The sequence below is a fragment of the Elephantulus edwardii genome, unplaced genomic scaffold (genome assembly GCF_000299155.1).
Source record: "Elephantulus edwardii isolate Elephantulus edwardi_28Jun2011 unplaced genomic scaffold, EleEdw1.0 scaffold00036, whole genome shotgun sequence".
NCBI lineage: Eukaryota > Metazoa > Chordata > Mammalia > Macroscelidea > Macroscelididae > Elephantulus > Elephantulus edwardii.
In genome coordinates, this window is record NW_006399786.1 from 20,784,144 (window position 1) to 20,812,094 (window position 27,951).

The 27,951-nt window shown below is 37.9% G+C and overlaps 1 protein-coding gene across 1 annotated transcript; it reads right to left on the reverse strand.

Moving 5' to 3' along the window:
- Positions 1-88: 88 nt before the first annotated feature.
- Positions 89-27,507, reverse strand: OTUD6B (OTU domain containing 6B). Its single transcript, XM_006903647.1, is given in 8 exon segments — positions 89-332; positions 1,275-1,381; positions 4,877-4,938; positions 10,429-10,741; positions 20,948-21,028; positions 26,613-26,764; positions 27,329-27,461; positions 27,463-27,507. Coding segments are annotated over 8 exon segments (978 nt in total). The 3' UTR covers positions 89-247.
- Between the last annotated feature and the right edge of the window lie 444 nt (positions 27,508-27,951).

Here is a 27,951-nt window from a genome sequence, read left to right on the forward strand (position 1 = left end):
TACTATCGGTGAGTGTTATTGAATAGGGTAGTATCTTGGTTCTCCAACGTGGATTTTACCGCTTTTTTCTAAACACCACTAAAGGGACATCTGTGACACATTTCTGAAAAACTGTGTCACTAGCTTTGTTATGAAACTCTTCTTAAGGTAGTTGTGTTTTTCTGTTACATTTGAACCAATCCAACACGTGGGATGAATACTCAGATGGCACAGTGTACACAAACAGAACCGTGTAACATTTTGTAAACTAGCTGCACTTTTCCGTAGCTTTGTTCATCAACTGTGAAACAGAATTGTAATGTTCTCCTAAGCCATATGCATGCCTCATATACCTAAAAAGAAAGAAAGAAATTGACCATTTTGATGAAAGTAATTCATTGCATCTAAATATTTGCAAAAAATTAAATTTAAAAATTATTAAATGTTTCTTTTCTAAAAAACTAAGCACTTTAAATAAGTCACTCCACAAAGGTTATCATTCAATAGACTACATTAAAATATTACTTAAAAGATAAACATCAGGGGAGAAGGGGATTGAAGAGAGGGTCACACAATTTGATGGGTGGAGGGAGAGACTGGTAAAAGGGGAAAGATCTGGTGTGAAAACTAATGTATATGAACTTAATGAACTTTGTATGTAAACTAGTATAAAATAAATTTTTTTTAAAATATATAAACATATTTGAAAATTATCAGCAATCAGTAATAGCTGATTCAATACTCTGATTCTGCTGACTTTAAATTAGGTAAAACACTATCAGCATATAGAGAAAAAAGGGAAGGCAGCGATGCTAACAGCTCAATAAGCTTCCACTCTTCTCTAAACCCAAGCCATCAGTGAATGCTCCATTAGGCTTTATTAATAAGTACCAACACAGACAGCGAGCCACACACACTTTATTTCAGAGAAGAGCTCTTTATTATATAAGTATTTTCATGGTATGAAGAAAATGAACTCTCTAGGGTGAATAAAAAATTGGGCTACAGGAATACATTTTAATTGTTTTACTTATTGACACTTTCCTCATTATTAATGTCAAGCAGGATAGTATGTTCCCAAGTCACAAAACTGTAATCTTGAGAAATAAATTTACTGCTCAGAAGTCACTAGATATTCAAACAATCTAAATCACTTATTTTGACAATGCTTTATATAATTACTTTTAATATAGCAAAATTAATTCACTTGAAGACAGTTTTATTCTTCAATAAAAAAAAATACTCCTTTTTGTTATTAATGAGAAATAAAACAGGAAAACGTCCTGGGTACTTACACAAGCATTAATGGTTTCTTTTGATATTCTTCACCAACTACAATAGGAGGAGAATCGGCCTGGATTACTTCTATCGGTGTTTGTAAAATATGAGACAGTGCTCTAAGCTTCAGAAGAAAGAACAATATATCAGGAAAGAAGATAAAACTGTACTTTATTCAAGTTTAAATTACCTAAGTAAACACAAACAGGCCAACGAGGCAGAGGAGGAATTGCTGTGCTCAGCTGACCACTGAGCACCAAGAACATCATACGTTGGGTGCTTACAAGCTGCGTTTGTTGATTAGTGTCTAAATAAATAAATAAAAACACGGTTTTGCTGAATAAACAAATAGTGTTTATTAGGTCAAATGTAAAGGTTTCTCAAGGTTTGGCTGCCCAACAACTCTGAAGAACTATCAGTGCCATTATTAATGAAATGAGATGATGGGTAGATCTGAGTTCATTATTAGAGCTCTGAACTTTTGAATATGCTTGAAATTCTCCATAATAAAAAGTCACATACTATATCAAACACCACACTAAGTTACAATTCAGAAAGGGACAGGACTCAACAACAGGTTTGGTTTTGATTTTTTAAAAAGTTCTTTTGGTCAAGGTTGAAAGCCACGGCTATAAAATTCTTCTAGGATAGATATGCATATAAATAGTACTACTGTTCAAGATATTCCCACCTGATTTCAAGTAATATAATACAAAATAAAATTAGAGCTTATTGCCTATGAATTAAGGCTACTAATGAATATTAATAACATGGTTTAAACTTAAAATTACCAAGCATGCTGAGCACTTTATAAAGGATTCACTTTCTCTGAGATATCATTTCAATTCTTTAGGACCTGAACGGCAAGTAAAGTTAAGAAAAGGCTTGCTCAAAGCCAAGCACTAAGAACTAAAATGACCATTTGCTGAGGAAATTTGACTCTAGGATCCAAGTTCACAATCAAATTAGTCATGAGCAGTTCTCAATCAAAGAGTCCTGATCTTTATGATTGATCTATCTGCACAGTTATAAGAACATTTTGTTTGGATCGCATTTCAAATAGGAAATTTTGGGGGGAAAAACTAAGAAATTACATCAGGGAAACTGAAAAAGCTCTATACTACATAATAGCAATTCCATAAGCTCTTTTCTAGAAAGTTGTTAAATGAGCTCTGGGAATTTTAATGTCTCTTATATTTTCAAAAATTATATAAAGATCTCTTTTAAAAGGCTTTTTTTAATTAAAGGAAAGTCTTTTAATATTTGTATTATTTGTAATCCTGTAAGAACTTGCAAGCATCTTCACCCTGAGTGTAGTCAATTATTAAGTTACAATGTAAACTTTCTGCGTCTGAAAGATACAGGCATACAAAATCAATGGCCACACTTCCCCCTGGTGGTTCAGCAGAGGTATAAATACAGCACTACTGAGAAAAGAATTTAAGGAAGATCTCATGTTGTAGTTTGAAAAAGTAGAGTTGTTAAAATGAAATATTTAGTGTAAAAGAACTATGCAAGATTACCAATCAATCTTTATATAACCCTATTAATAATAGCAAAAATGATAGATCCAGTCATCTGGCACATTAGTTTACAAACATCTATGAATGTATTCCCTGCCGTATTTAAAGTTCACAAATACCCTATAGAGTACATACAAGTGTTCTTACCACTCTCAAGGTTAGGAGTAGAAATAAAAGCCATGCTATGAATCTAGGCAATCTAGCAGCCAGGAAATTAGAAGGCATTGCGATGGGAAAGTCTGCTGTTAGGGACCTCTCCAAAGTACTGAAGCGCAATATGTCACTCTGAAGACTAAGGTGCGCCTGATACAGGCCATGGTCTTTGCAATCACTTGTTATGCATCAGAGAGCTGGACATGACTAGAAAAGATAGGAGAATTGATGCCTTTGAGCTGTGGGGCTGGAGAAGAGTATTGAAAACAAACAAGTTCATCCTCGAGAGGGTTAAACCAGGCTGTTCCTTGGACACAAGGATTCTGGAGCTTTATCTGACATACTTTGGACATGTTGCAAGGAGCGAGCAGTCCTTGGAGAAGGATTTGATGCTTGGGAGGGTGGGGGAACAGCACAAAGACCCTCTATGAGGTGGATTGATTCAGCGACTGGAGTAATTGGGATGGGTGTATCGGAGACAGTGAGATTAGACAACACAGAGCAGAGTTTAGGGCTGTTGTACATAGGGTAGTTATGAGTCGCAAGCAACTCGATGGCACATAACAAAAACCAACATGAATCTAAAACTTGATATATCTCTCTTTTGTTCTTTTATTAATAACAGGCTGTCTCATCACTTGTTGGGCTACTTAGGTGTTTTATTTTGTTTTAATAAAACAAAGTCACAGTAATTTAATAGGGCTAAAAAGAAATTCTTGTCTCTAACTAACTGAACACAGTTTTCTGGTATTTCAGTTTTGCTGGAAAAAGTTGCTGTCAAGGACCTCTTCCAAAGTGCTAAAGAGCAAGAACTTTAATTTAAAGAATAAAGTGAGGCAGATCCAAGCCATGTTATTTTCAATTGCTTCCTATGCATCTGAAAGTTGGACAATGAATAAAAAAAGACAGAAGAATCAATGCCTTGGAATTGTGGTACTAGATACACTGTATATCCCATGGATATACTGTATATCCATGGTACACTGTATATCCCATGGACTGTCAAAAGAACAAACAAGTCTGTCTTGGAGCAAGTGCAACCATCATGTTCCTTAGAAGGCAAGGACAGTTTTTGTCTCAGATACTTTGTCAGGAAGGGCCAGTCTATGGAAAATGGCATCATGCTGCAATGGTGAAGGGTCAGAGAGAGAGGAACGCCTTCAACAGGATGGGTTGACACAGTGACTGTAACAATGGACTCAAGCACATCAGAGATGGTGAGGACAGCGCAGAACAGGGCACGGTTCGGATCTGTTGTTCAAAGGGTTACTACCTAACAAAAATAATAACGTATCACTACAGACTTAGAAATTAGGTGATGCATACGATATGGCTTCTATTTTCACATAAAAATATCTTCTATTCCTGATATAACAGAGCATCTACTTCACCAATTTTAATTATTTACAAGTTGAACAACATGGTAAATTTTGCTGTACTTTAGTAAAAGCTTTAAGTCAAATATACTATCAACATAGAAACACTCATGCATATGTACGACTAGCCACGCCAATACAGATCTACCACTGCAGTGTTGTTGTATGCTGTTGAGTTGGAATGGACCTATACCTGACTCTCAAGGATTTTCATAGGCTATTAATCTCATGGGACGAGACTGTCCATCTTTCTCCTCCGGAGCATCTGGTGAATTTGAACCGCATACCTCGGGTTAGCGGTATAACTCTTTGCCCACTATGCCACCAGAGCTCACTTAGTTAAGATAGTGTTTCATTTTCATGAAGTTCATACTTTATTCTATGGCCTAAAAATGTTAACTACTTATTTCAAAGCTACCAGTTAACAAATAGTATTTTTTAAAAGAAAAGAAAAAAGCATCTTTACAGAGAAAGTGGAATCATTTGAAAAGTATGTCAGAAAACAACAGATGGGATTTAGAAATAATTTAACAATTCACAATCACTGTAAATAATTGCAAAACTTACCTCAAGCTGACCTCCCCAGGCAGCTGTGTTTACAACATCATCACAGTACTTTCCAAACTCTTCTGCAAAGAGGACAGATCAGAAAATAGCATTTAATAAGCTTCATAACTCATATTACAATATCTCTTTTATAGTTCCCACAATTCCTGATCAAATTGTCCAAGTTATGAGCATCTTTCTTCCCAACAAGCAACCTGCAGAATTTAATCTATTTCCCAGACCCAAACTCAACTTACCCCAACTTTCCACTACCTTTCCCTTCAAAAGCCAAACAAATCTGTTTCTGCTTCTCTTCTTGGCATGAGGTCCAGCAATCTTAACTATGAAGCAAACTTAATATCCCTCTTTTTATCCCACATAACCACTCCTGAAATTGCCTCTGTACTTCACTATCTTGCCATGATATAAATATATATATAGTGAAGGACTAAAAGAAGCAACTTTACCATAATAAAGTTGTCTGGTGGCACAGTCTGTAGTTAGTGGAACTGCCAAGCCCTCTGGCAGTCTGGATCCACTAGGTTCTTCAAAGGGGAAAGGTGGGCAGTCTCTTCCCATAAAGATTCACAGTTTGGGGAACTCAATGGAGGGTGAGTGCCACCAACTGGAGGATCATGGGTTATTAAGTACATAAAGACCTGGCCTTATACTTTATATGTATGTGTATAAATGATAAAACCAAATTAAGGTTGTGAGCTTAGTTTTTTCCCTTCTAAAATGAGTTCATTAGTTTCCAAAAGTTCATTTTATTGACTTAAAGTTTAAAAAAAAATGGCATAAACATAGAAGTCACAAAAGTAGGAAAAAATAGCTCTTTCTGGTTAGCAAACATGTAGTGAAATTTTCAGCCAAATCAAAAGTAATGTAAATGAGAAGTGAAAGAATTAACTGTCATTTCTGAATCTTGCAATGATAAAATTCAATACCACTCTGGCGGCCTAATGGTAAGAAGTTGTGCTAAAATCGTGAGAGCATGCAGTTTGAATTTACTAGCTGCTCTGCAGAAGAAGGATGTGCAATCTCCTCCACTGTGATTTTCTGCCTCTGAAAACCCACTGAAGGGTCAGTTCCAACTCATCAGCACAAAACAACAAGAAGCATAATAAATCGGGTAACCTCTTGCTTTGTGTTAATTCTTCTGAGAAAGCCATTTGATAACAAGCATCAAGTATATGTTTAAGTCTCTCTCTCATTGCTACAGAGCAGTGATCAAATCATGGTTGACTCTCCAGCAGGTTTTCTGAGGCTGTAAATCTCATAGGTGCAAACTGCCCACCGTTCTCTCATGGGGCTGCTGGTAGAAAGAACTACCAGAAAAGCTCAACCTTTGGGTTAGCAGCACAACTCTCTGTGGATGAGGCCACCTGAGCTCCCTGGCAGATAAGTGGATAATGTAAATGTATTTCATTACTAACAAGAAACTCGAGGTTCAAGTCCACTCAGATACATCTCAGAAGACAGGTCTGGAAATCGACTGACAAAAATTTCAACTACTGAAACTTAATGGAATCCAGTTCTACATGTGTCAGCAGGACTCAAAGACAATGACACAGTCTTATATGTGATGCTGCTGTAATGTGCCATGTAGTCAGAGCCGACTCTAACCGACCCTCCAGTGGCGTTTCAGAGGCTGTGAATCACATGTTCTCCTGCAGAGCAGCTGGTGGATCTGAATGGCCTGCCCAGCCCCTTGGCCATGAGGAGTTACATACTATGTTATTTGTAAGTAACAGAAAGTTCTGGATTATGGTGAAAAACTGGCAACAACCTGAAACACTGAAATTAGCAGATACAGGTAAGTAAACCATGAAATATAGTCACAGAAACTGGGGCCATCGGAGAAAGAAATCATAATTTGAAAAATGCTTAATTTTCCTCTTTTCTATTACTTTTATAAAAATTATACAGAAGAATGTAAATACTATACAACATAAAACTCTATACAAAGCATATTAAAATTAAGCTTGGTATGAGAATTTGAGAAAAGTAAGATCACAAAAAGGAACTTCCCAACAGTCTTCAGGTAATTCATAAAGACCTAATCTCAGAGCATGCCAATGCCATAGATTTTTTCAGAAGGAAAAAAGTGTGTAAAAAAGAAAAGAGTAAATCTTAAAAAATGACCAGACTAACAGGACAGGATGAGTCTAGAAGACTCATCTAAGACTCATCTAAGATGATCACTCTGTGATAGTCTTTAAACTATAACCTGAAATCACTTCAGGAAGTTACTTTCCAAATAAATCCATTGGCTCATAAAATAAAGAGTATCAGCCGTGAGTATTGTGACTATAATATATATATTTATGCATACAAAGTTACCTCCACCACTCATCTGTCAGCTGTCATGTAGTGTGGTGGCTTATTATGTAGCTCTGATATTGGAAGCTATACCAATAGTATTTTATCTATCGGCAGGGTCACCATGGTTGACAGGTTTAAGTCAAGTTTCCAGACCAAGACAGGCTAAAAGGCAAGACTGGCTATCCACTTGTGGAAAAAGGAGGCTTTGGAAACCCTGTTGGATACAGCACTGGAATATGAGTTCCTCAGACTGGAAAAAAAGCAGCACGTGACTGGGTAAGGGCTCCTCCAAATAGAGCCTACTGTAATGAGGTGGATAGAATAAAGCTTTCCTTTAACGGAGGACATTCATTTGCTGATAGGCTAAGACTGAACATGAGTAAAACCAAGCTTCAAACATACATTAATAACTAGAATGTGGAAGGTCCAAAGTATGAATCTAGGAAAACTACACATTGTCAAAATGAAATGGAATGCAGAGACTGACATTTAGGCATCAATGAGCTGAGATGAACTGTTATTGGCCATTTTGAGTCAGATAATCATGATCTACTATGACAAACTGAAGAGGAATGGTGTTGCATCCTTCATCATCAAAAATCACATTTCAAGGTCTATCCTGGTACTATCTGTACACATTTAAGGATGACCTGTTAATGGAGCTATTATTCAAATGTGTGCGCGGGTGTGCGCGCACACACACCAATCTTTAAATCCAAAGATGAAAAAATTGAAGATTGTTTTACTTTTGCAAGTGGAAATTGACAGAACATGCACTCAACATGAATTTTTATTAATTAATGACTAGAATGCAAAAGTTGGAAGCAAAGAAGGCAGAACAGTAATTAAAAAATAAAGCCTTAGAACAAATGATAAAATTCTGTACCATCAATCATTATTCATTCCAAATACTATCTCAACATTAAGAAGACAAAAATTAGCCCCTCAGCCCTGGGCCAAGAGGCAATATCAAAAAGGACTGTAATTGTCAACAATTTCATCTTACTTGGATCTACAACCAATCCCCGTGTTACTAGCAGTCAAGAAAATCTGTTTTCAAAGACTTCTTTACAGTGCCAGTAAGCAAGGTTACCAGTTTAAAGACTAAGGTGTGCTTGATCCAACACAAGGTATTTGAAATTGCTTCCTATGTAGCTGAAAGGGAACTCTGGTAGCCTCGTGGTAAGAAGCTGTGCTGCAATCCTGAAGGCATGTGGTTCAAATCCACCAGCTGGTGCATGGGAAGAGGATGGGCAATCACATTCGGGGTGACTTACTGCCTCTGAAACCTGCTGGAGGGTCAGTTGATTTAGTTCCAACTTGAAGATATAAAACAAAAACAACAATAGACATCTGAAAGCTAAACAGTGAATATGGTAGACCAAAGAAGATGGATACCTTTGAACTGTGATGATGGTGAGGAATATAACTCCATACCGTGGACTATCGAAACAACAAACAAACCTGTCTTGAAGAAAGTGCCGCAAAGCAAACGAAACTTTGTTTCACATGCTTTGGGAATGCTGTCAGGAGGGGCCAGCCCTTGAAAAAAACATTATGCTGGCAAAGGTAGAGAGGGCGAGTAAAAAGAGAGGAAGGCCATCAATGAGATATGGTGACACAGTAAATTCAGCAAAGCACTGCAGCAACACACCACAGCGCCAAAGAAATCTGTCAATCTTTTGGGAAAGGATTTCCAAACCAAAACTCACTGCCAAGGAGTTGATGGCGTTGGTAACATGAGTTTTTAATGGCTTCATTTTACTTGGATCCACAACAATAACCATGGAAACAACTCAAGCAATTAAAAGACATAATACATTTGGCAAATCTGTTGTCAAGAATTCCTTTTGAGTGCTAAAGAGCAAGAACGTCATTTTAAAGACTAAGGTATATATGACCCAAAGTTGAATTGAAAAAAAAGAATTAATGCCTTTGAATTGTGGTGTTTGCGAAGAGTGTTCAGTATATCATGGATGCCAAAAAAATCCCCAAACTAATCTGTCTTAGCAGAAGTGTAGTCAGAGTGTTTCTTGGAAGTAAAGATAGAAAAACTATCTCACATACTTTTGCTATATTATGAGGAGGGACCAAGTCCTCAGAGAAGGACATTATACTTGGACAAGAAGAGGATCTGTGGAGAGTTAAGACTCTTAAAGAAATGAATTGCCACCAGTGAATGCAACAAGAGGTCTGAGCACAGCAGGATTTTGTGGGTGATGCAGGAGTACACAAAGGTTAGTAGGAGTCAGAATTAACTCCAAAACACCAAACTACAACAAAGTGGTGTACATGTATCCCCTCTTCTTAAAATAAATTTCAAGTGAGTATCATATTCAAACTCATTGCCATTAGGTCTGAAGTGGCTCAAGAACTGAACCTACAGCACATCTTCAGAGGCCATAAAATGCATGGGAGAGGATTGCTTTATCTTACTCTTACAGAGCTGCTAATAGATTCAAACCCCAGAGAACATAAATTCCTTTCAAAAGACACATCTAGCAAGTATAAAACTGCTTTTCATGATCATTCTGTTTGTGATCTGCAGATTCTATATTTCCAAAATGGTCATGGCTTAGATCCCTCTATGCCTACAACTCTGCTTAGTTTTTAAAACTTGTGGGATCTTAATAAATCACTGGGTATGACTGATGGATTTTGTCTACTCAGAGGCACCTTGGAAGGAGGACCTGGAGATGCACTTTAGAAAAAAATCAGCCATGGAAAACCCTGTAGCACAACTGTACTGACACACATGAGAACAACAGGAGTCAAAGTCAGCTGGAAGGTAACAGGTTTGACAGTCCCTGACCTAAGACTGGATTCTGCTCCAAAATACTGCTCTACATGGGTTCTGATTTCAGGAATGTAGCTCAGTGTTGTTTTTGTTTTCATAATTCTTGCCTTTTGTTACCAGTATCTTTACAAATCCAGGTATGTTCTAAACAGTAAATCATAAAAATGGAAGATCAGCAAGTGAGCCTCTGGAAATAATAACATCAACTACTTTCAAGCTGCAATATATTGTTAACAGGAAGCTGTGCCCAAAACAAAAAGAGGCTGGTTTTAAGTCTGGCTCACTGTAACCTGAACATATCCTAATGTTGGTAACCAACCTGGGGAGAAAATAACTGCCTAAATGTTGTGGTTTTCCTCATAGGACCATACAGAGGTTTTTATTTTGCTCGATCCTAGGAAACACTCCATGTAAAAACAACAAAGTATAGTAAAGAAAAATAAATTATTACCTAGAGTATACATATCTCCTGTGTTGGAGTTTGTTAAAAATGGCAAAAAGTCTTCCACATGGCTTTGCATATATTCAGCAGTCTGGCTTCTTAAGGCAGCCACAGTCAGGGGGCAATCCTGTTCCTTCAGTTGATCTTCAATAGCTCTATACATGCAGTGGCCATCAGACGGAATCTGTTTAATTTCCAACTGCCTGGCTGCCAATATTTGAGCAAGTTTTTGACCTTCTAGGTGTCTGGCTCCAGATAAGTTCTCAATTTCAGCTTCAGCTATCCTTTCTTCTCGCTCCCTTTCCAATGCAGCTTTTTTCTCCTAATAAAAGATTGAAAACATAGGCAAGTTAACTCATACAATCAGGGCTGACTATCATTTATTTTAAAAATTGAGTAGTTAGAGTCTCAAATCTTTTGGCCATTTTTCTCCCTTCTTGAACAAAGATTATCATACTGACCAGCACAACACTTATGGACATTGTAATTGTATGAAACCCTTTAAATGCAAACTATCTTACTCTTATGTTCTCAGCATCTGGCACTGTACCCGATACAAGAAAAGTCCTCAAACTTTTTCTGAAGTCTGCCTAAAACTACAAGTTACTTATTTCAAATTGTGGGCTGAATGACAATTTTTCCCCCCTAAAACTTACAGTACATCATCATATTCAAGCCCATCTGAAGCCATGCTTCCTAGCTTGCCCTTTTGTAAGAAGCTGTGCTGAAATCCCAAAGGCATGCCGTTCAAATTCACCAGCTGCTCCGTGGGAGAAGGAGGGCAACCTCCTCCCATGTGATTCATTGCCTCTGAAAACCTGCTGGAGGGTCAGTGATAGGTTGGTTCCAACTCAACAGCATATGACAACCATGCTAAAGGTTTAGAAGGAGAGATGCAGACTTTTAACGCTGCTTGCGAAATAGATGCACACATATTTATTTAAATACAAACTCTTCTTTTATAAAAAAAAAAAATTGATGTATACTAAAGTTCTTCTACAGACCTCTTCCAGTGCCATCTCCAGTAGGAAAATTTGTGTATATATCCTTTAGGGGTTTGTTTTTCTCTGTACTTTTATTAATTAAATGATCTTCCTTATTCAAAAGCCTTAATTAAATAAAAGTTTTAATGTTCTAAAGACTAATCTGCTTTGAATTTTTGTTGACATTTTTCCATAATAAAATATATCGTGAATAAATTTATATATATATATATATTTTTTAGTAAGTATGGATTTGATACTACCAATGGGATATACATTCCCAAGGGATCTCTTGTAGTAGGGATGGGAATGAGGTCCATTTTTATTAGATTTATCCAGTTATAAATGCCACCAATAGGGGGCAGCATGCACTAAAAGTGGGATGGGGGTTTCCAAATAAACTTCAGCAGTTAAACATGTAGGTTGGCACTGTATGATTCACAGGTCATGAAAGAGTTAGATTCCCTACAACCTTGTTTGCTAAACCTGATGCACTTGCTGCAGAAGGTCAAGGACTGCAGCCTTCCACGCAGATTGAAGCTCAACATCAAGAAAACAGATTCTCTCTCACCACTAGGCAGACTGGCAACATCATGATAGTAAGTGAAGAGATTGAGAATGTTAATAGCTTTAGTTTGCTTGGCTCCACAATTAACACTCTTGGTACCAGCAGCAAGGAAATTATAAGACAAATTGTATTAGGAAAGTCTGCAGTAGGTCGAGACCTCTCCAGAGTACTGAAAAGCAAAGATGTCAATCTGGAGACTAAAGTGCATTTGATCCAGTCCATAGTCTTTGCAATTACTTTCTATGAGCCAGAAGTTAGACAATACTAGGGAAGAGAGAAGGAGAATTGATGCCTTTGAACTGTGGTGCTGGAGAAGGGTATTGACTATATCATGGACTGCTAGGAGAACAAATAGGTTTGTCCTAGAGAAGGTGAAAACAGGCTGGTCTTTGGAGGCAAGGATTCTGATGCTCCTCCATCTGACATACTCTGGACATGTTGCAAGGAGGGATGAGTCCTTGGAGAGCGACATTATGCTTGGGAGGGTGGAGGGACAGCCCAAGAGAGGAAGACTCTCAATGAGATGGACTGACTCAGTGACTAGGGTAACGAGGGTAAGTGTGTCAGGGAACAATAAAGTTGGTTCAGTATAGAGCAAGGTTCACAGTTGTTATACACAGGGTCGCTATGAGTCACAAACTACCTGATGGCACATAAAACCAACAACCATATACAATAATGAGGTTAGGAGAGGACAGATTTTTGAAACAAAATAGATGTTGCTATTAAGTGCAATGGAACTGAATTCAACTTAAAGCAACCCTGCCACACAGGCACAGGGTTTTGTTGGCTATAATTTTTACATAAGTAAAATTGTCAGGTCTTACTTCTTTACTGCTGACTGGTTTAAGTCAAAAGGACAGAAAGAAGGTGGAAGAGAAAAAAAAAATCTCAATACTGGACCAACAATAATCAAAAGCCATCATAGCTGAAAACAGTACAAATTAAGTAGAAGAGAAAAAGTCTAGAGATTATATATTTAACATACCATATTTATTACGTATTTATATATATTAAAATATTACATGTAAATAAATCACGTGTTATTTGAATCACACAGGAGACTTTCTCCCACAGGGTAGCTGATGAATTCAAACCATGTGCCTTTGAGGTGACAACCAACTTCATAAATTATATATGGGGGTGTGTGTGTGTGTGTGTGTATAATAATATCTAGGAATAATTTTAAAATAAATTAGATAATCATAAAATACAGTGTTTTTCTCTAGATGGTAGGATCATGGATAAATTTTAATGTTTTCCAGTATCTAATTTCCCACTATGAACATAGTTTAATCACAAACTTGAGGGGTGGGAGTTCTTTTCTCTTGAAGAAGGTTGGTTTTAATGTCAGACGATAAAAATATTAAAACAAAATTCTGTAAGCTGTGCTATTGGCAGCAAATTACAGTGAAGGGTTTGGTAATTCAAGGAAAAAGGGTGTGAAAAAGTAAAGACATTTAATGTCACTATCATTAACTCCTCCTTTAAACGAGAAGTGAATGAGAAGGCACGTTTCAATTAACGGCAATGACAAATATATTTGTACCCTCTTGTGGGTCATACTTAGATGAACCTAAAATGATTTCTAAATCTTCTGAGCCAAATGCAAAAGAAAATAAAAGCCTGTCAAGATTCTTCTGACCAAACATCCCAGAATTAATAGGAATATTTTTCTTCCACAGCCTATCAACAACTGAGAATCACAGAGGATTAACTTTGAAAACACAAGATGGCACTGTTCGTTTATAAAGGAAGACTAAAAACAGTTTTAGAGGGGAGAGGAAAAATAAGCACCTTAGGTATCAACTAATCTAAAACCCTTCATTTTCCTCTTCTGAGGAAAAGCATGCAGAAAGATTTCCAAGGGCCATCTTGGTTAGAAGGAGAGCAGGGGTCAAGGGCTACAGAGCTGTTTCTATCCAGGCACCTGAATCAGAGTCAAAGCAGGTGGGAGGTAGAGGGTTAATGATGGCATGCACTATTTACTAAGAGTGGAGTTTATTCTAACTGAAAAACTTCTAAGCTACTCATCATTTTCATTTTTCCTCATGCTTTACTCAAATATTAGAAAATTATTTTAATCTCTAGGGCTCTAGGTAGAAAATCCCAAAGACTCTTTTTCAGTTTGGTATAGTTTCCTGATGGCACCAGACCACTGTGACTAGTTCAACCATAGCACTGGGAGTAGAATGTCACCAATAAAATCTAATCAAATATGAAAGAAGGACATAGGAAATACATCATTGATAAAACTAGAGACATGGTGATAGAGCAAAAAGAAAGCTGAAAAAAAATTTAAAAGAAAAGGAGACTAGTCCTGGACTTGTACATACATTCTATCATAACATTCTATCACTAAGCCAATCTGAGACTCCAAATTGCCTATTTATAATTGTACAAAACAATGAAAGTGAGTAAGATACTAGTCTAACTCTCAAATTTCCTATTTCTGGACACGAGTTCTTCTAAGTTATATTCTACCATCCCAATGAGTTTCTACTGAAGTTCTCTGAATAATATTTACTATTTTAACTAGACGAAAAATAAAGATTTGCTATAATCATCCAAAATGACACTTCAATAATTTATTTTCACAAAGTTTAATCATGTGTTTCATTCAGATTGCAGCTTTCCAAACCACAAACACTACAAGCTAGCTGCCTTTCAGTTTCTTAGTGTTTTTGTCCAAAAAAGTTCCAAACATTCATATTCTCAATTTTCTACCCTGAACTCAGGTTCCATTTCCTGCAGTACTATGTAAGCTTACAGCTCCATAATATAAAATAGTAAGAATTTCAGGGCATTATTTTCTAGAGTATATTTTCTGCACTGTGTTCCAGCAGCTGACTATGAAATACACGAAATCTTCACAGGTTACATTGGAAGAATATATGTGAAGAAGGTATTATATTTGAAGAGAGTATTAATTCATCTTTGGAGGATTTTAGATTATATCAAAATGTTTAAGAAAGATGTTGTTGACCCAGAAACCATGGTCTTAGCTAATGGACTATCTGATATAATAATTAAAATTATGAGGAATATGGTCACTATTTTGAGAAACAAATGTTCTGCAGTCCATAGTCCTAGAATTACTCGTCATGGTTCTGTTACAAGCATAGTAAAGAGAAATCCAAGATACTTCCTTTAATTCACTATCTCGTAAACATTTTTTTGTCCTTTCACTTTTTATAACAATATCAATGTTCTATTCAAAATATTTGGTAGCATGTTATGAGTTCTTACTAAGAATATTCTTTTATATAACCAAAATGTCATTCTCAAGTTTAGGAATTTTAATACTAATACAATTAGTACAATTCTTTTTTAATGCCCATATTTCAGTTTTACCAATTTCTTTAATAATGTTTTATATAGTTTTGTTCCCCCCCCCAGCTCTGTATCTAATTCAGAATTGTGCATTACATTTAATTGTCATGTTATTTTAGTTCCCTTTACTATGGAAAAAAAAATAATCTATTGACTTTTAACTTGGCACATGAACTCTTCAAGTAAGGATTACAGTTCCCTCTCTTCACTGTATCAGAGTGTAGCCTTGTGACCAAGTTCTGTTCATTAGTATGTAAAGAGAAGCGTTTGTCAGGTATTTCTTAATTGTATGTGCTTTTTTAAAAGACAAATTGTATGTGTTTGTTATCTTTTATTATTCCTTTTTCCACTTTGCTGCTTAAAATGTGAAGTGATGTTTGGAGCTTTATTTTCATCCATAAACATGTGACACGTGCCCTACGGAAACAATAAAGCACCAGCTCTAATTGAAAGGAAATTCTCAGGATGTATTTCAGACTTGAAAAAGACTATGTATTTTAAAAAGAAATGAGAAGTAAATGCATGAAAAAAATTCCAAAGTTTCACATAATCACAAAAACAAAGATGTTGTTGTTGTTGTTATGTACCATTGTGTCGCCTGTGACTCATAGTGACCCTATGTACAAGAGCCCTAAACCCTGCTCTATCCTGTGCCAACCTGTCTCTGACATACCTACTCCCATTACCCCAATCACTGAATTGATCCATTTCATTGAGGGTCTTCCTCTCTTGTGCTGTACCTCCACCCTCCCAAACATGATGTGCGTCTCCAAGGGCTGGTCCCTCCTTGCAACATGCCCAGGTCCTTCTCACTTTCGACAAGAAGGGTCGTATCATCTACATAACACAAGTTGATGTATCTTCCACCAATCCTGATGCCACATTCCTCCTCGTACAGCCCAGAGTCTCGGATGATCTGTTCTACATACAGACTGAAAAGGTATGGAGACAAAATACATCCCTGATGGACTCCCTTCTTGATTTTGAACCATGTAGTGTCTCCTTGCTCTGTTCAGACGACTGCCTAGGTACTAGGGATATTATAACTAATGTTAAGAAAGATAGGGAAGTTATTACTTTGTTGCCTAAGGGTTCAGATGGGAATGAGCAAATGTTGATAAAGACAGGATGGAAATGTGCCTTTGAGTGTTCTCCAGAATTAGTTAGGTACCTTCTAAACAACTATTAATTCACAGCAACCCTAGGAACAGTAGATAGAAACCTTGCCCTATCTTGCACCATAAATAAGCCACTATAAAATCCATCGCCATTGCATCAAGTCATAAGAAAAGGTGAATTCAAGCTTCTACTTCAAATTCAAGCAAATGTGTTAAACTACTACTATCTAAAACGTTCTTGCCTTCACTTTCACACTATAGAAATTAGATGGCAAATTGTGTGAGACTGTCGCAAAGAGAATGCAATATTACAAACTGATAAGGAGTTCAACCAGCTAACCTCCTAAGTCTCTTCAAACAGAAACTTCTTGAGTCCATGAAACGCACAATCAGTATTTACTCAATACAATTTTATATACCTATGACAAAGGCCTGATGATTTATAACTTAACCTCCAAACAAAACTGCATTGCTCTGTTGCAGTTCGGTGCCACTGTGTTGGGTATGCTCAGTGATCCCATCCTCAGTTGACCTCCTCCTGTGCCGTCGTCATCATTTCTGATACACGAGAGCACATGTCATTTCTTCACACACTGCTCAAGTCACCATGTTACTCCATCTCACTGGGAGTCTTCCTCTCTTTTGCTGACCCGTTTCCATCTTTCCAAGCATGATGTCCCTTTCCAAGGAATAGTCTTACTTAGCAACATGTTCAAAGTAAGAAAGACAAAGTGAATGCTCTTAGGTTGATGTTTTTAAGAAGCCTATGTACTATGAGTCTTAAGCGACTCGACGGCACATAACAACAACAACAACGTACTACAGGAAAGAGGGTTAGGTGTGTCAGAAACAGTGAGATTGGCTCAAGACAGGGCAGACTTCAGAGTTGCTGTACATAGGGTTGCTACAGTTGCAGGTGACTCTGCGGCACCTAACAACATACTTTTGTTGTTGTTAGGTGCCATCGAGTTTAGTAAGACTTATAGCAACCCTATTAACAAAAGATCTGAACTCAGTCCTGCCCTACAACATCCTCACACTTTCTGACATACAAGAGCCCATTGCAGCAGTCACTGTGTCAATTCACCTGTTTGAGAATCTTCCTCTCCTTCATTGACCCGTCACCCTTTCCACCATTATGTCCTTCTCCAAAGAATAGCACCTCCTAGCAACATGTCCAAAGTATGCAAGGCAAAGCCTTATCATTCTTGCCTCTGAAGAGCATTCCAGCTGCACCCTCTCCAAGATATATCTGTCAGTTCTCTTGGCCATCCATGGAATGTTCAGTGCTCTTCTCTAACACCACAGCTCAAAGGCGTCAACTGTTTTTCTGTCATCCTTATTAACTGCCAGGTCTCGGATGCATAGCTAGTAATCAAAAATACCATGGCCTGAATCAGATGCACCTTACCTCAAACTGACATCACTACTCCTCAATAATTTGGAAAGGTCCCTAACTGCAGATTTTCCCAGTGCAATGTATCTCCATACTTCTAGACTGCTTGTACCAAGGGTGTTAACAACAACATACTACGCTGTACTTAACACTGTAAATCATACTATTTATCCTCTGTTGAACCATCAACTCTCCAAGCTTCAGATATGGGCTTTAGAAACACTATTAATACATAATATTGAATAGTCTATGAAACAAGTATTAATTCTTGGCATTTTAAAGTCATAAAATTGAGGTTTCAAGGTTTCTAATTTCTAACAGCAAACAAGATTACAATCCACATCTGCCTGGCTCCAAATGTGATGCTATACATTAAGTGATTGTCTGTCCACAGCAGTCACACATTTTACATGAGACCTGAGCCCTGAGGGTTTCCTTGGCTGTAATCCTTTAGGAAGCAGACAGTGCCAAGCCTTTCTTGCTGGTGTCGCTCAGTAAATTCTAACCCCCAAGTTTTATGTTAATAATAGAGCAAAAGCCACCTGTGTTACCCAAGGGTTTCTCCCTGCCAAACTACTTAATACTAACATTACAAGCAAAACCAGCTTAAGAAAACATACCTATTAAACTTTTAGACACTATGAGTCTTACAATTGCATGCTATGCATCAGAACGATGAATAATGAGTAAGGATGGCTGAAGAATTATTGATTGCTTTGAGCAGTGGTGCTGGAAAAGTCTTGAACATACCATAGATAGCCAGAAGAACAAATAGGCCAGTCTTCTAGAGGGTGAAACCAAGCTTCTCCTTGGAGGAAAGGATTTTAAAGTTCTAGTTCACATACTTTGGGTACATGGCCAGGTGGGACCAGTCCTTGGGAGAAGGACATCATCCTTGGAAGGGTGGAGGAACAGAGCAGGAGTGGAAGACCCGGATGAGATGGATTGACTCGGTGACTAGGGTAATGGGATTAGGAATGTAGGAGTCAGTGAGACCTGCTCAGATGACTCGAAGGCACAAAACAACAACAACAACAACATACTAGTAAAATAATTAGGATACTAACAAAGATTAACTATAAATTTTTCCCCCCAAAAAGCTCATTCCCTCCATTTTGGTACAAAAAACTACTTCCAATAAATTTAGCTTATAGCTTCATGACAATATTTCATTCTTTGAATCTGTGCATGTTGTTTCTCATACATGGTCCATCTATTAAAATAATTAAAATCTAAACCAATCCAATGCCATTTAGTTAACTTCTAGTGACCCTGCAAGATAAGTGTAGAACTGACCTACTGAGGTTCCAATGCTGTAAATCTTCCCAGAAACAGACAGCTCCGTCTTCCTCCTGTGGAGGGCTGGCGGATTCAAACCTCTAATCTTCTGGCAAGCATCTAAACACCATAGCACTACGAGCTTCTTACCACCAAGAAAAAAATATGACTAGTGGTGGCAGCGCAGCTTTATCAACAGGCCTCCAGAGCTCCCTCTAAATGGCTATACTTCCTTCAAATTCTAACCTATCAGTTAACATTTAGTATAAAGTATAACTTTCTCTGAGTTACCAGATTAATTAATCATCTAATATTCAGAGCATTCAATACTCTTCTCCAGCACCACAGCTCAAAGCTATCAATTCTGTTTCTATCATCCCTAGCCATCGTCCAGCTTTCTGACGCACTGCAAGTAATTATGAAGACCATGGCCTGGATCCGGTACACCTTAGTCTGCAGACTGATATCACTGCTCTTTAGTACTCTGGAGATGTCCCTGACAGCAGATTTTTCCCCAGTGCAATTTGTCTTTTGATTTCCTGGTTGCTGGTACCAAGAATGTTGAATGTGTAGTCAGCAAACTAAAGCTGTTAACAATCTCAATCTCTTCACCATCTATCATGATGCTGCCTATAGGCCCAGTGGTAAGAATCTTTGTTTTCTTGATGTTGAGCTTCAATCTGCATTGGAGACTGTAGTCCTTGACCTTGTGCAGCAAGTGCTTCAGGTCCTCCTCGGTTTCAGCAAGCAAGGTTGTGTAATCTGCATAACGCAGGTTGTTGATGCCTCTTCCACCAGTCGTGATGCCACATTCCACCTCATAGAGCCCAGCCTCCTATATAAATCTATGTAATTCTTGACAGAAATGTGTACATCTATAAACCTTGCTTTCCAAATCAACATTTAATTCACACAAGTAAGAAGAAACACGGTTCTGTAAGTTTTAGTTACAAATTTATATTGTATCACATGATACTATAGTTCTCACGTGGTTCTGAATAAAATTCTACACACTAAGTATTTCAATGTTAATCTGGAATTAAAACAAAAAACCAAATCTACCACTATCCAGTCAAATCCACTCCTGGTGAACCCATGTGTTACAGAGAAGCAATCTCCACAGGGTTTTCCCAGTGGGAGAAACACAGGGAAATGCACTTGTAAAACACATCCTCTGAACATCTTCTCTCCTCAGTTTAACTCTACAATTCTAATTGAAAACCAGATGTGTTGTTTGAATGATTTAGGCCTATTTCATTTAAAAAAGGCCTAAATCAACATTAAAAAAATTGGTTCAGAGTGGCATCCACTTTCTAAACAACATGCCTCCAGAAACTATGAACTTTGATAAGTGATGATAGTTATAGAAAGGCTGCAGGCCTTTTTCCATAGGGTCACTATGAGATGTGCTTGACTCAATGGCAATTAACAACATTAAAAAAAAACAACCAAACAACAAACTCCAAAAACCACAGAGGTAAGAGACACTACTCCACAGAATTATTATCAGGGCTGAGATTTCATGTGAGCAGCCTTGCCTTCAAGTCACACTGCCATCAAGTCAATTTCAACTCATAGCAACCGGCCAGCAGGTTTTGGAGGCTATAAATCTAAGGTACAAGCATGCTCCTCTCTCTCCCACAGAGCCACTGGCAGATTGGAACTGCTGCCCTTTCAGTTAGTGGCATAACACGTACTGCACTATCCACTAGAGCTTCTATATGACACAACAGAGTTGCTCGATGAACCCCATCATGTTCTTCCATTTCCTTTACCACACAGCCTAAAATAGTTAAATCAATACTGAGCACACGCCACTAACTTCAAGTATTCAGTGACGTGACATTCATACCCGTCTCCTCTGTGCTTTTGAAATCCGAGGCTGCTGATTCTCAAGAACCAAGTCTGAAATGTTAACAGCAACAGAATCTATCTGAAGAAAACAAACAAAAAATAACAAGTTAATGAAAAAATATTAACATTAACAATACTAAACTGTGAATTAAAAACAATGTGTAAGTCATAACTTAAAATCTGAGTAACAGTACTAGACATTACACGAGATAACAGTTTCATTCTCTATTTTCCAGTGAGAATTCTGAGATTTCAAGGCAGCTCCTGCTTTCTTTCCTTGCCCAAGCCATTAATCTAAATCCTGTTATTTCCTGTTCATTCTTATAAAACCAGAATTCAATGTTCACAACCTTGTGTAAGACAGCTCTAATACTGAATTTTTATTTTGACTTTGGGAAAAATAATAAAGCTCTAAACCTACTTCCTCATTTGAAAATAAGATTATCTACATCTGTTGTTCGGTGCTGTCAAATTGAATATGATGCATAGTGACCCTATCAACAAAAGATGTGAACTCTGTCCTATTCTGTGTCATTCTCATCTTTTCTAACATACTTGAGCCCAGTTCTGCAGTCACTGTGTTTCTCTTTTTTTTTTTTAAAGTAGTTTATACTCTACTGCTATCATAATTAACTCAGTAAAAAGGTTGAAGCACTTAGCGCATAAGATATATCTGCATCACACTCCTGCCTCTTCTAGGGAGATCTGGTGATTCAGTCGTAAGGAGCTGCATTGCCAATGCAAAGGTATACAGTTCAAATCCATCAGCTTCTCTACAAGAAGACAGACAATCTTCTCCTGTGTAATTTATTGCCTTTGAAAACCCACTGGAAGGTCATCTATGGGTGAGTTCCAACTTAACAGCACACAACAACTACCCTGTCCTGAATAAAGCCTTAGTGCTGGCTCAGTTCATTACTACATTCATAAGCTCAAATTAGCAACATAAATAAAACTTTCTCCATTCTATTTAGCTAAAAACTGATGAACACTGATCTTTAACTCTAGAAAATTCAATTTTTTTCCTATCCTTTCCTTTCTACAAGCTAGTAACTACAGGCTAAAAGCATATTTCATTTGTAATTCCATTAGTAATTATAACAGATCTCAATATCAAAAAGAGTATGTATTGGTCAAGTAAGAAAGCAGAAGATACCAGATGGAAAGTAGTGACCAAAAAAGAATCAGTGACAAAAGACTAATAGGAAGACTTTAATTACTACATCAGCTGGTATAAAGTTCACCTTAGCATGATACATATATAAAACTTTTTAACACAACAAAGTCAGAAATCTTCAACGTTGTGTCCTAATCATCAAAAACTGAAAATCAGATTGGGATTTCAAAGAGTAGTAACTTCCGTGAAAATGGGATTCATGTGACTATTCTAAGGACTGTGCTAAATTTATAAACTGCTAGATGGCTTAGTGGTAATGAATTGTGCTATCCATGCAAAGGTACATGGTTCAAATTCACTAGCTGCTGGAGAAAAGATGGGCAATTTCCTCACATGTGATTTACTGTCTCTGAAAACCTGCTGGAGGGTTAGACATGGGTTGGTTTCAACTAGACAGTACCAACAACATACTGACTACACGCAAAATACACGAGGTATCTAAATAGTAAACCACAAAGGAATCAATGACATGAGAATATTTAAGTTAATGGAAAAGTATGAGTTCAAAGTAGAGCATGAGTTTATATTTTAAGAACCAAGAAACATGTAGATTAAGAATCAATCAAGTGTGTCCTCAGAATCCAGGATGGGGAAGGAACTCTCTAGTCAGAGAGCATACAAAACTATCTCTTACAGAGGAGATAAAGAGACAATTAGCAGTGCCCTGATTGTGACAACACAAACACCTAGAGAGCCATGACAAGTTGCCTAGAGATAAAAATATACTATGGGCTGGGAAGGCCAGGATCTTTATGACTAGCAAATAAACGAATGGAGACTATGATCTTTGTAGAGACCATTGTAAATCAGTACCAACAATGAATGAATAACAAAGCAAACAAATAAAATTTAATGACAGTATCCCAAAGATGCAGCAAGAAAATTACTGGATCTAAGTGACCAATTAAGCAAAAAGAAAGAGTACAAGATGAACATCCAAGTTTATTTGGCTTCCTCTATAGTAACAAAGAAAAACTGTAACTACTTACAATAGTAATCCTAAAGATAAAATGTCTAGGAATAAACAGAATCAGACATAGAAGTACAAAGAAAACAGTACTATGAGAAATCCCGAGAGACCAACATGAATGGATAAATAAAACATGCTTATGAATCAGACGACTTAACATCGCAAAAATGGCAATAGTACTAAAAGCCATAAAATGCAATGCCAATGCAGCTCTCAACATCATTCTTCAATGACATGGGAAAAGGTAATTATCAACTTTATAAGGAAAAGAAAGAGAACTCATAAGCAAAGGGCTACTGAAGATAAACCAAACAAAGGACTAGACATTGTGATCTCAAACTTACTACACACAGTGTAATCAAACCAGCTTGGTATTGGTACAATGACGGGTACACAGACAAATGGAATCAAACTGCAAAACCAGAAATAAATCTACCTACTTATATACTGCAAATATCTGAGAAAGAGATAAAATCTCTAAGTGGTAAACTGAAGTGCTGGCAAAACTAGTTAACTCTTTGCAGAAAGTTGAAATAAGACATCTCAAAGCGTATTCTACACTAACTCAAGATATTAAAAAATTTAGCATAAAACCCAAAACCATCATGATCATCCAAGAAAAACCCTGGCAAACTTCAGAGCCCTAATCTATGGAATAAATGTTGTTAGGTACTGTCAAGTCCACTACCACTCACAGCAACCCTAAGAAAAACAAATCAGAACCCTGTTCTATTCTGTGCCATCCATACCATCTCTGATGTGATCACGCCCACTGCTACAGTCACTATGTCAATCCATCCTGTTAAAGCTCGCACTCCTCCGACCCCTCACCATTCCCAACATGTCTCTCCTGACAACAGGCCTGAAAGGTGGAGACAAAATTTCACCATCCTTGCCACTATGGACCACCCAGACTTATTTGTTCTTTTCATAGTCCACAGGCGATTCAGTGCTCTTCTCCAACACCACAAGTCAAAGGTATTGATTGTTCTATCTTCCTTATTCACTGTCCATCCTGTCCAGATGCACAGGAAGCAACATTTCTCCTATCATCCTTATTCACTATCTAATTTTCAGATGCATAGGAAGCAACTGAAAATGCTATGGCATGCATCAGGTGCACATTAAGTCCTTAACACATTGCCGCACACTTTTTAAATTGATGACCGTGCTTACAAACACATTTGCCGTCATTTGCGGCAACATAGTAAATAACATCCTTTGCTCTTTAACTTTGGTGAGGTCCCTGACAGTAGATTTCCCAATGATGCATCTCTTTTGATTTCCTGACTACTGCTACCATCTATGGGTGTCGACTGTGGATCCAAGTAAAAACAAATTGTTGACAACTTCAATCATTTTTCCATCTATCATGTCAGCTGTTGGTGAGGATTTTTGTTTCCCTGATATTGATATGTAATCATACTGAAGGTGACATAGTCTTTGATCCTCTATTCCAAGTGTTTCAAGTTCTCTTCACTTTCTCTGAGCAAGGTTTTTTTACCTGCATAATATAGGATATTCATGAGTCTTCTAATCTTTATGACACAGAAACAGAAGAGGATAAACTAGATGACTGGGACCTCTTGAAAATTAAATCCCTATTGTGCATCAAAAGATTTCTCCAAAGAGTAACAAGAAGAATCTATAGCTGGGGAAAAACACTTGACAGTGACACATTTGAAAAGGGACTCAGCTTTAAAAAGTATGGAAAATTCCAGCACTTCAACAACAAAAAGACAAACCGGAAGACATGGGCAGAAGACATGAAAAGACATTTCACCTAAGACATTCATATACAAATGAAGAAATGCTGAAGATCATTTAGCTAGCCGAAGGATATTAAAACAACAATGAGCTACCTTCTCACCACAGCAGTAACAGCAAAATTCAAAAAAAGATGGCAAACAACAAATGCTATCAAGAACATGGAGAGTTTGGAGCTCTCATACAGCTCTGATGGAATGTAAAACAGTGCTTTTTTTTGGTGCTTCCTTAGAAAGCTGAGAAGAGAACTATCATTTGATCAAGCAATCTTACCTCTAGGTAGATCCCTAAAAAAATCATTGTAATTAATTACACTAATCAACTGTAATAATGTGTAAAATAAGGGAAACCAGTATGACTTATAAATTTTTTCACTCAAGTAGAATTTAAAATTCATTTAAAAATTAAAATGATAGTAGCTAAGATTCTGTACATCCTTCGTGTTGGTAGGTGCTATTGCGTCAACCACGACCAATATGGACCCTACAAACAGATGTGTACCATGCCCTCTCCTGTGCCATCCTCATCATCTCCGATGTACTTGAGTCCATCGTCAAAGCCACAGCGTCAATCCATCATATTAAGGGTTTTTTTCTCTTTTGCTGACTCCTCTACCTTTCCAAGCATGATGGCTTCTGCCCAGGACTGGTCCCTCCTACCAACCTGCCTACAACATACGAGACAGTTTCCCCATCCTTGCCCCTCAGGAGAACCCTGGCTGTACCTTCTCCAAGACAGACTTGTTTGGTTTTTTTTTAAGCCCATGTGGTATGAGGCTGTAGTCTTTTGATATCAAAATTCAAGTAATAAACCACCAACGTAAGCAAAAAATTCTGCTAGGGCAGAATTCAAAAGTATTCATACTGTATTTTTAATTCTGGTAGCATTTAACAGTTTGATTTTAAGACAAATTTCTTAATCTTTCTAACCCTATTTTCTCATCTGAACAATAGTATGATCAACAATTACTTCATAAAGATCTTACAGTAGTATGCTAATTATAATGAAATTATATAATGCACGCAATGTTAATTTGCTTAGCACATAATATATACCAAGCTACAAAAATGGGTTAATTATTAGGTAAATTGATGAAAAGATGCTGCAACTTACACAAGAAACATAAAGTAAAATTCATTACAGTAGTTCGTAAAGTGCTTTTGCAACTTAACAATGGATTTTGCTACTGCTGTCCCATTTGATACTACTAAGAATGTGTACATCGGTCTCTGTATCATCACATTATATATGGAGCAATCTGTGCTCAGAAAGATTAAGCTCTGTCTAGGGTTACAATTCTGTTCCTTGGCTATTTGGGCCTTCCGACTTTCACTGGTTACATTCTTCCCAACTATTTTATCAGTCAGTCCATCTTTTGGGCAAATAAGTCGTTGTTATGTACCATCACATCAAGTACAAGAAATAGCGCCTTATGAACACAAATCTGAACCTCGTCCTTTCCTATGCCATCACCACCTGACACACTTCTGCCCTTGCTGCAGTCACTGTGTCAATTCATCTTGTTGAAGATCTTCCTTTCTTTTCTGACTCTCCACCTTCCCAAGCATGATGTCCCTTTTGTACAGTCTGCATAATCAATACTACGCAAACATGACACTATGTACACCTAATCTAAAACATGTTTAAGTAGTATAAGAGATTTCAATTTCAATACCAATTATATATAGAAAGCAATTTCAAAATATCGGATGATTGTTTTCAAATGCAGTAAGCTACTCTTCCACATACCTTATTCTCCTTAGAAGTCTGCTTCAATTGATCCAGTTCTTCTCTATGCTTCTGCTCCATTTCTGCTTCCAACTTTGCAACATCTTCTATGAGTTGCTTCCTCCTCTTCTTGTCATTCTTAGGAACTGCATTTTTCATACCCTGAATCTTAGCTGAAAAACCATCAAAATCCAATCAGATAGCCAGGAGTAAAAGAAAATGAGACACAGGAAGAACTAAGAGGTTACATGCATGCAAAAGGTAGTTCAGAAAACAAATCACTACACTAGACTCATCAGATAGCTACAAGGAAAGATCTAGACAGAGACGATCTGAAAATCTCCAAACTCATTAACGTAACTGTGAATTTGGTCGTTTGGTGGGTAAAGAAAATAGAAAACTGAAGTTAAGTTTTAAACCTTTCACGTCTCTATTCTGAAATGGAACGCACCTTTGGGGTCAAGTGAGGCTGGAAAGAACTTGAGGCCGGGGAGAGGGAGCAAGGTCTAGGGTGAGGAGGGTCATTTCAGGTCAGGGCGCGGGTAAGCAGTGGGCCTGAGGAAGGGAAGCCCCGAAGGCCTGGACACTGACGGGCAGCCGAGTAGAGGAGGATGAAGAGGAGACACATGTTTTGTGGATCCCTAGGAGAATCCAGCCACTCGCCCTTCCCCAGAACGAACCCGCCACGTGCCCTTGCCTAGGTCAGGCCACCTTCTAGGTTTCCACTTCTCCTTCACCTTGCAACTCCTTCTTCTCTTTACGATGCCTTCTCACTAGCTGCTCCTCTTCATCAAGCTCCTCTATCAGGACTGCCTCCATGACGACCAGAAACACCAGCACACGCGCTGGGAGAAGCAGCACTGGGGTTCGGCTGGCACCTTTCACACCTCCCCTCAACCCTCACCCTGGGTACCATTGGCCACGGAGTAGAATCAGTCCCACCTTCAAGGCGGTACCGACCGAAACCGAGCCATTTGGGAAGAAGAGAGGAGGAGGAGATGCTGCGCATGCGCACCACCATCGTGCCCTGGGAGCCGCGCTGGGAGCGGGAGGCGGGGAAGGGGCGGTGCGCCGCGCGTAGCCCCGGCGTCTGCGGTCCCCCGGCTGCCCAGCGCTGCAGTGAGAAAGTTACACGCCACCCCATTGGCCCAGGGCTTTGGCGCGCAGAGATGACGTAAAGCAGCAAGGTTTGACTCTACTGTCTACGGTCCCCTGAACAAGTTCTTTAGTCTTCAGCTTCAGCCCCTATCCATTCCTGTGTAATGAAAAGGTAAGGAAGAAAATTAAACCATTTTAATAAAAAAGTCTGTAATCGACATGTAAATGTTACATTGTGAGTCGTGTCATTTATAATTCAACT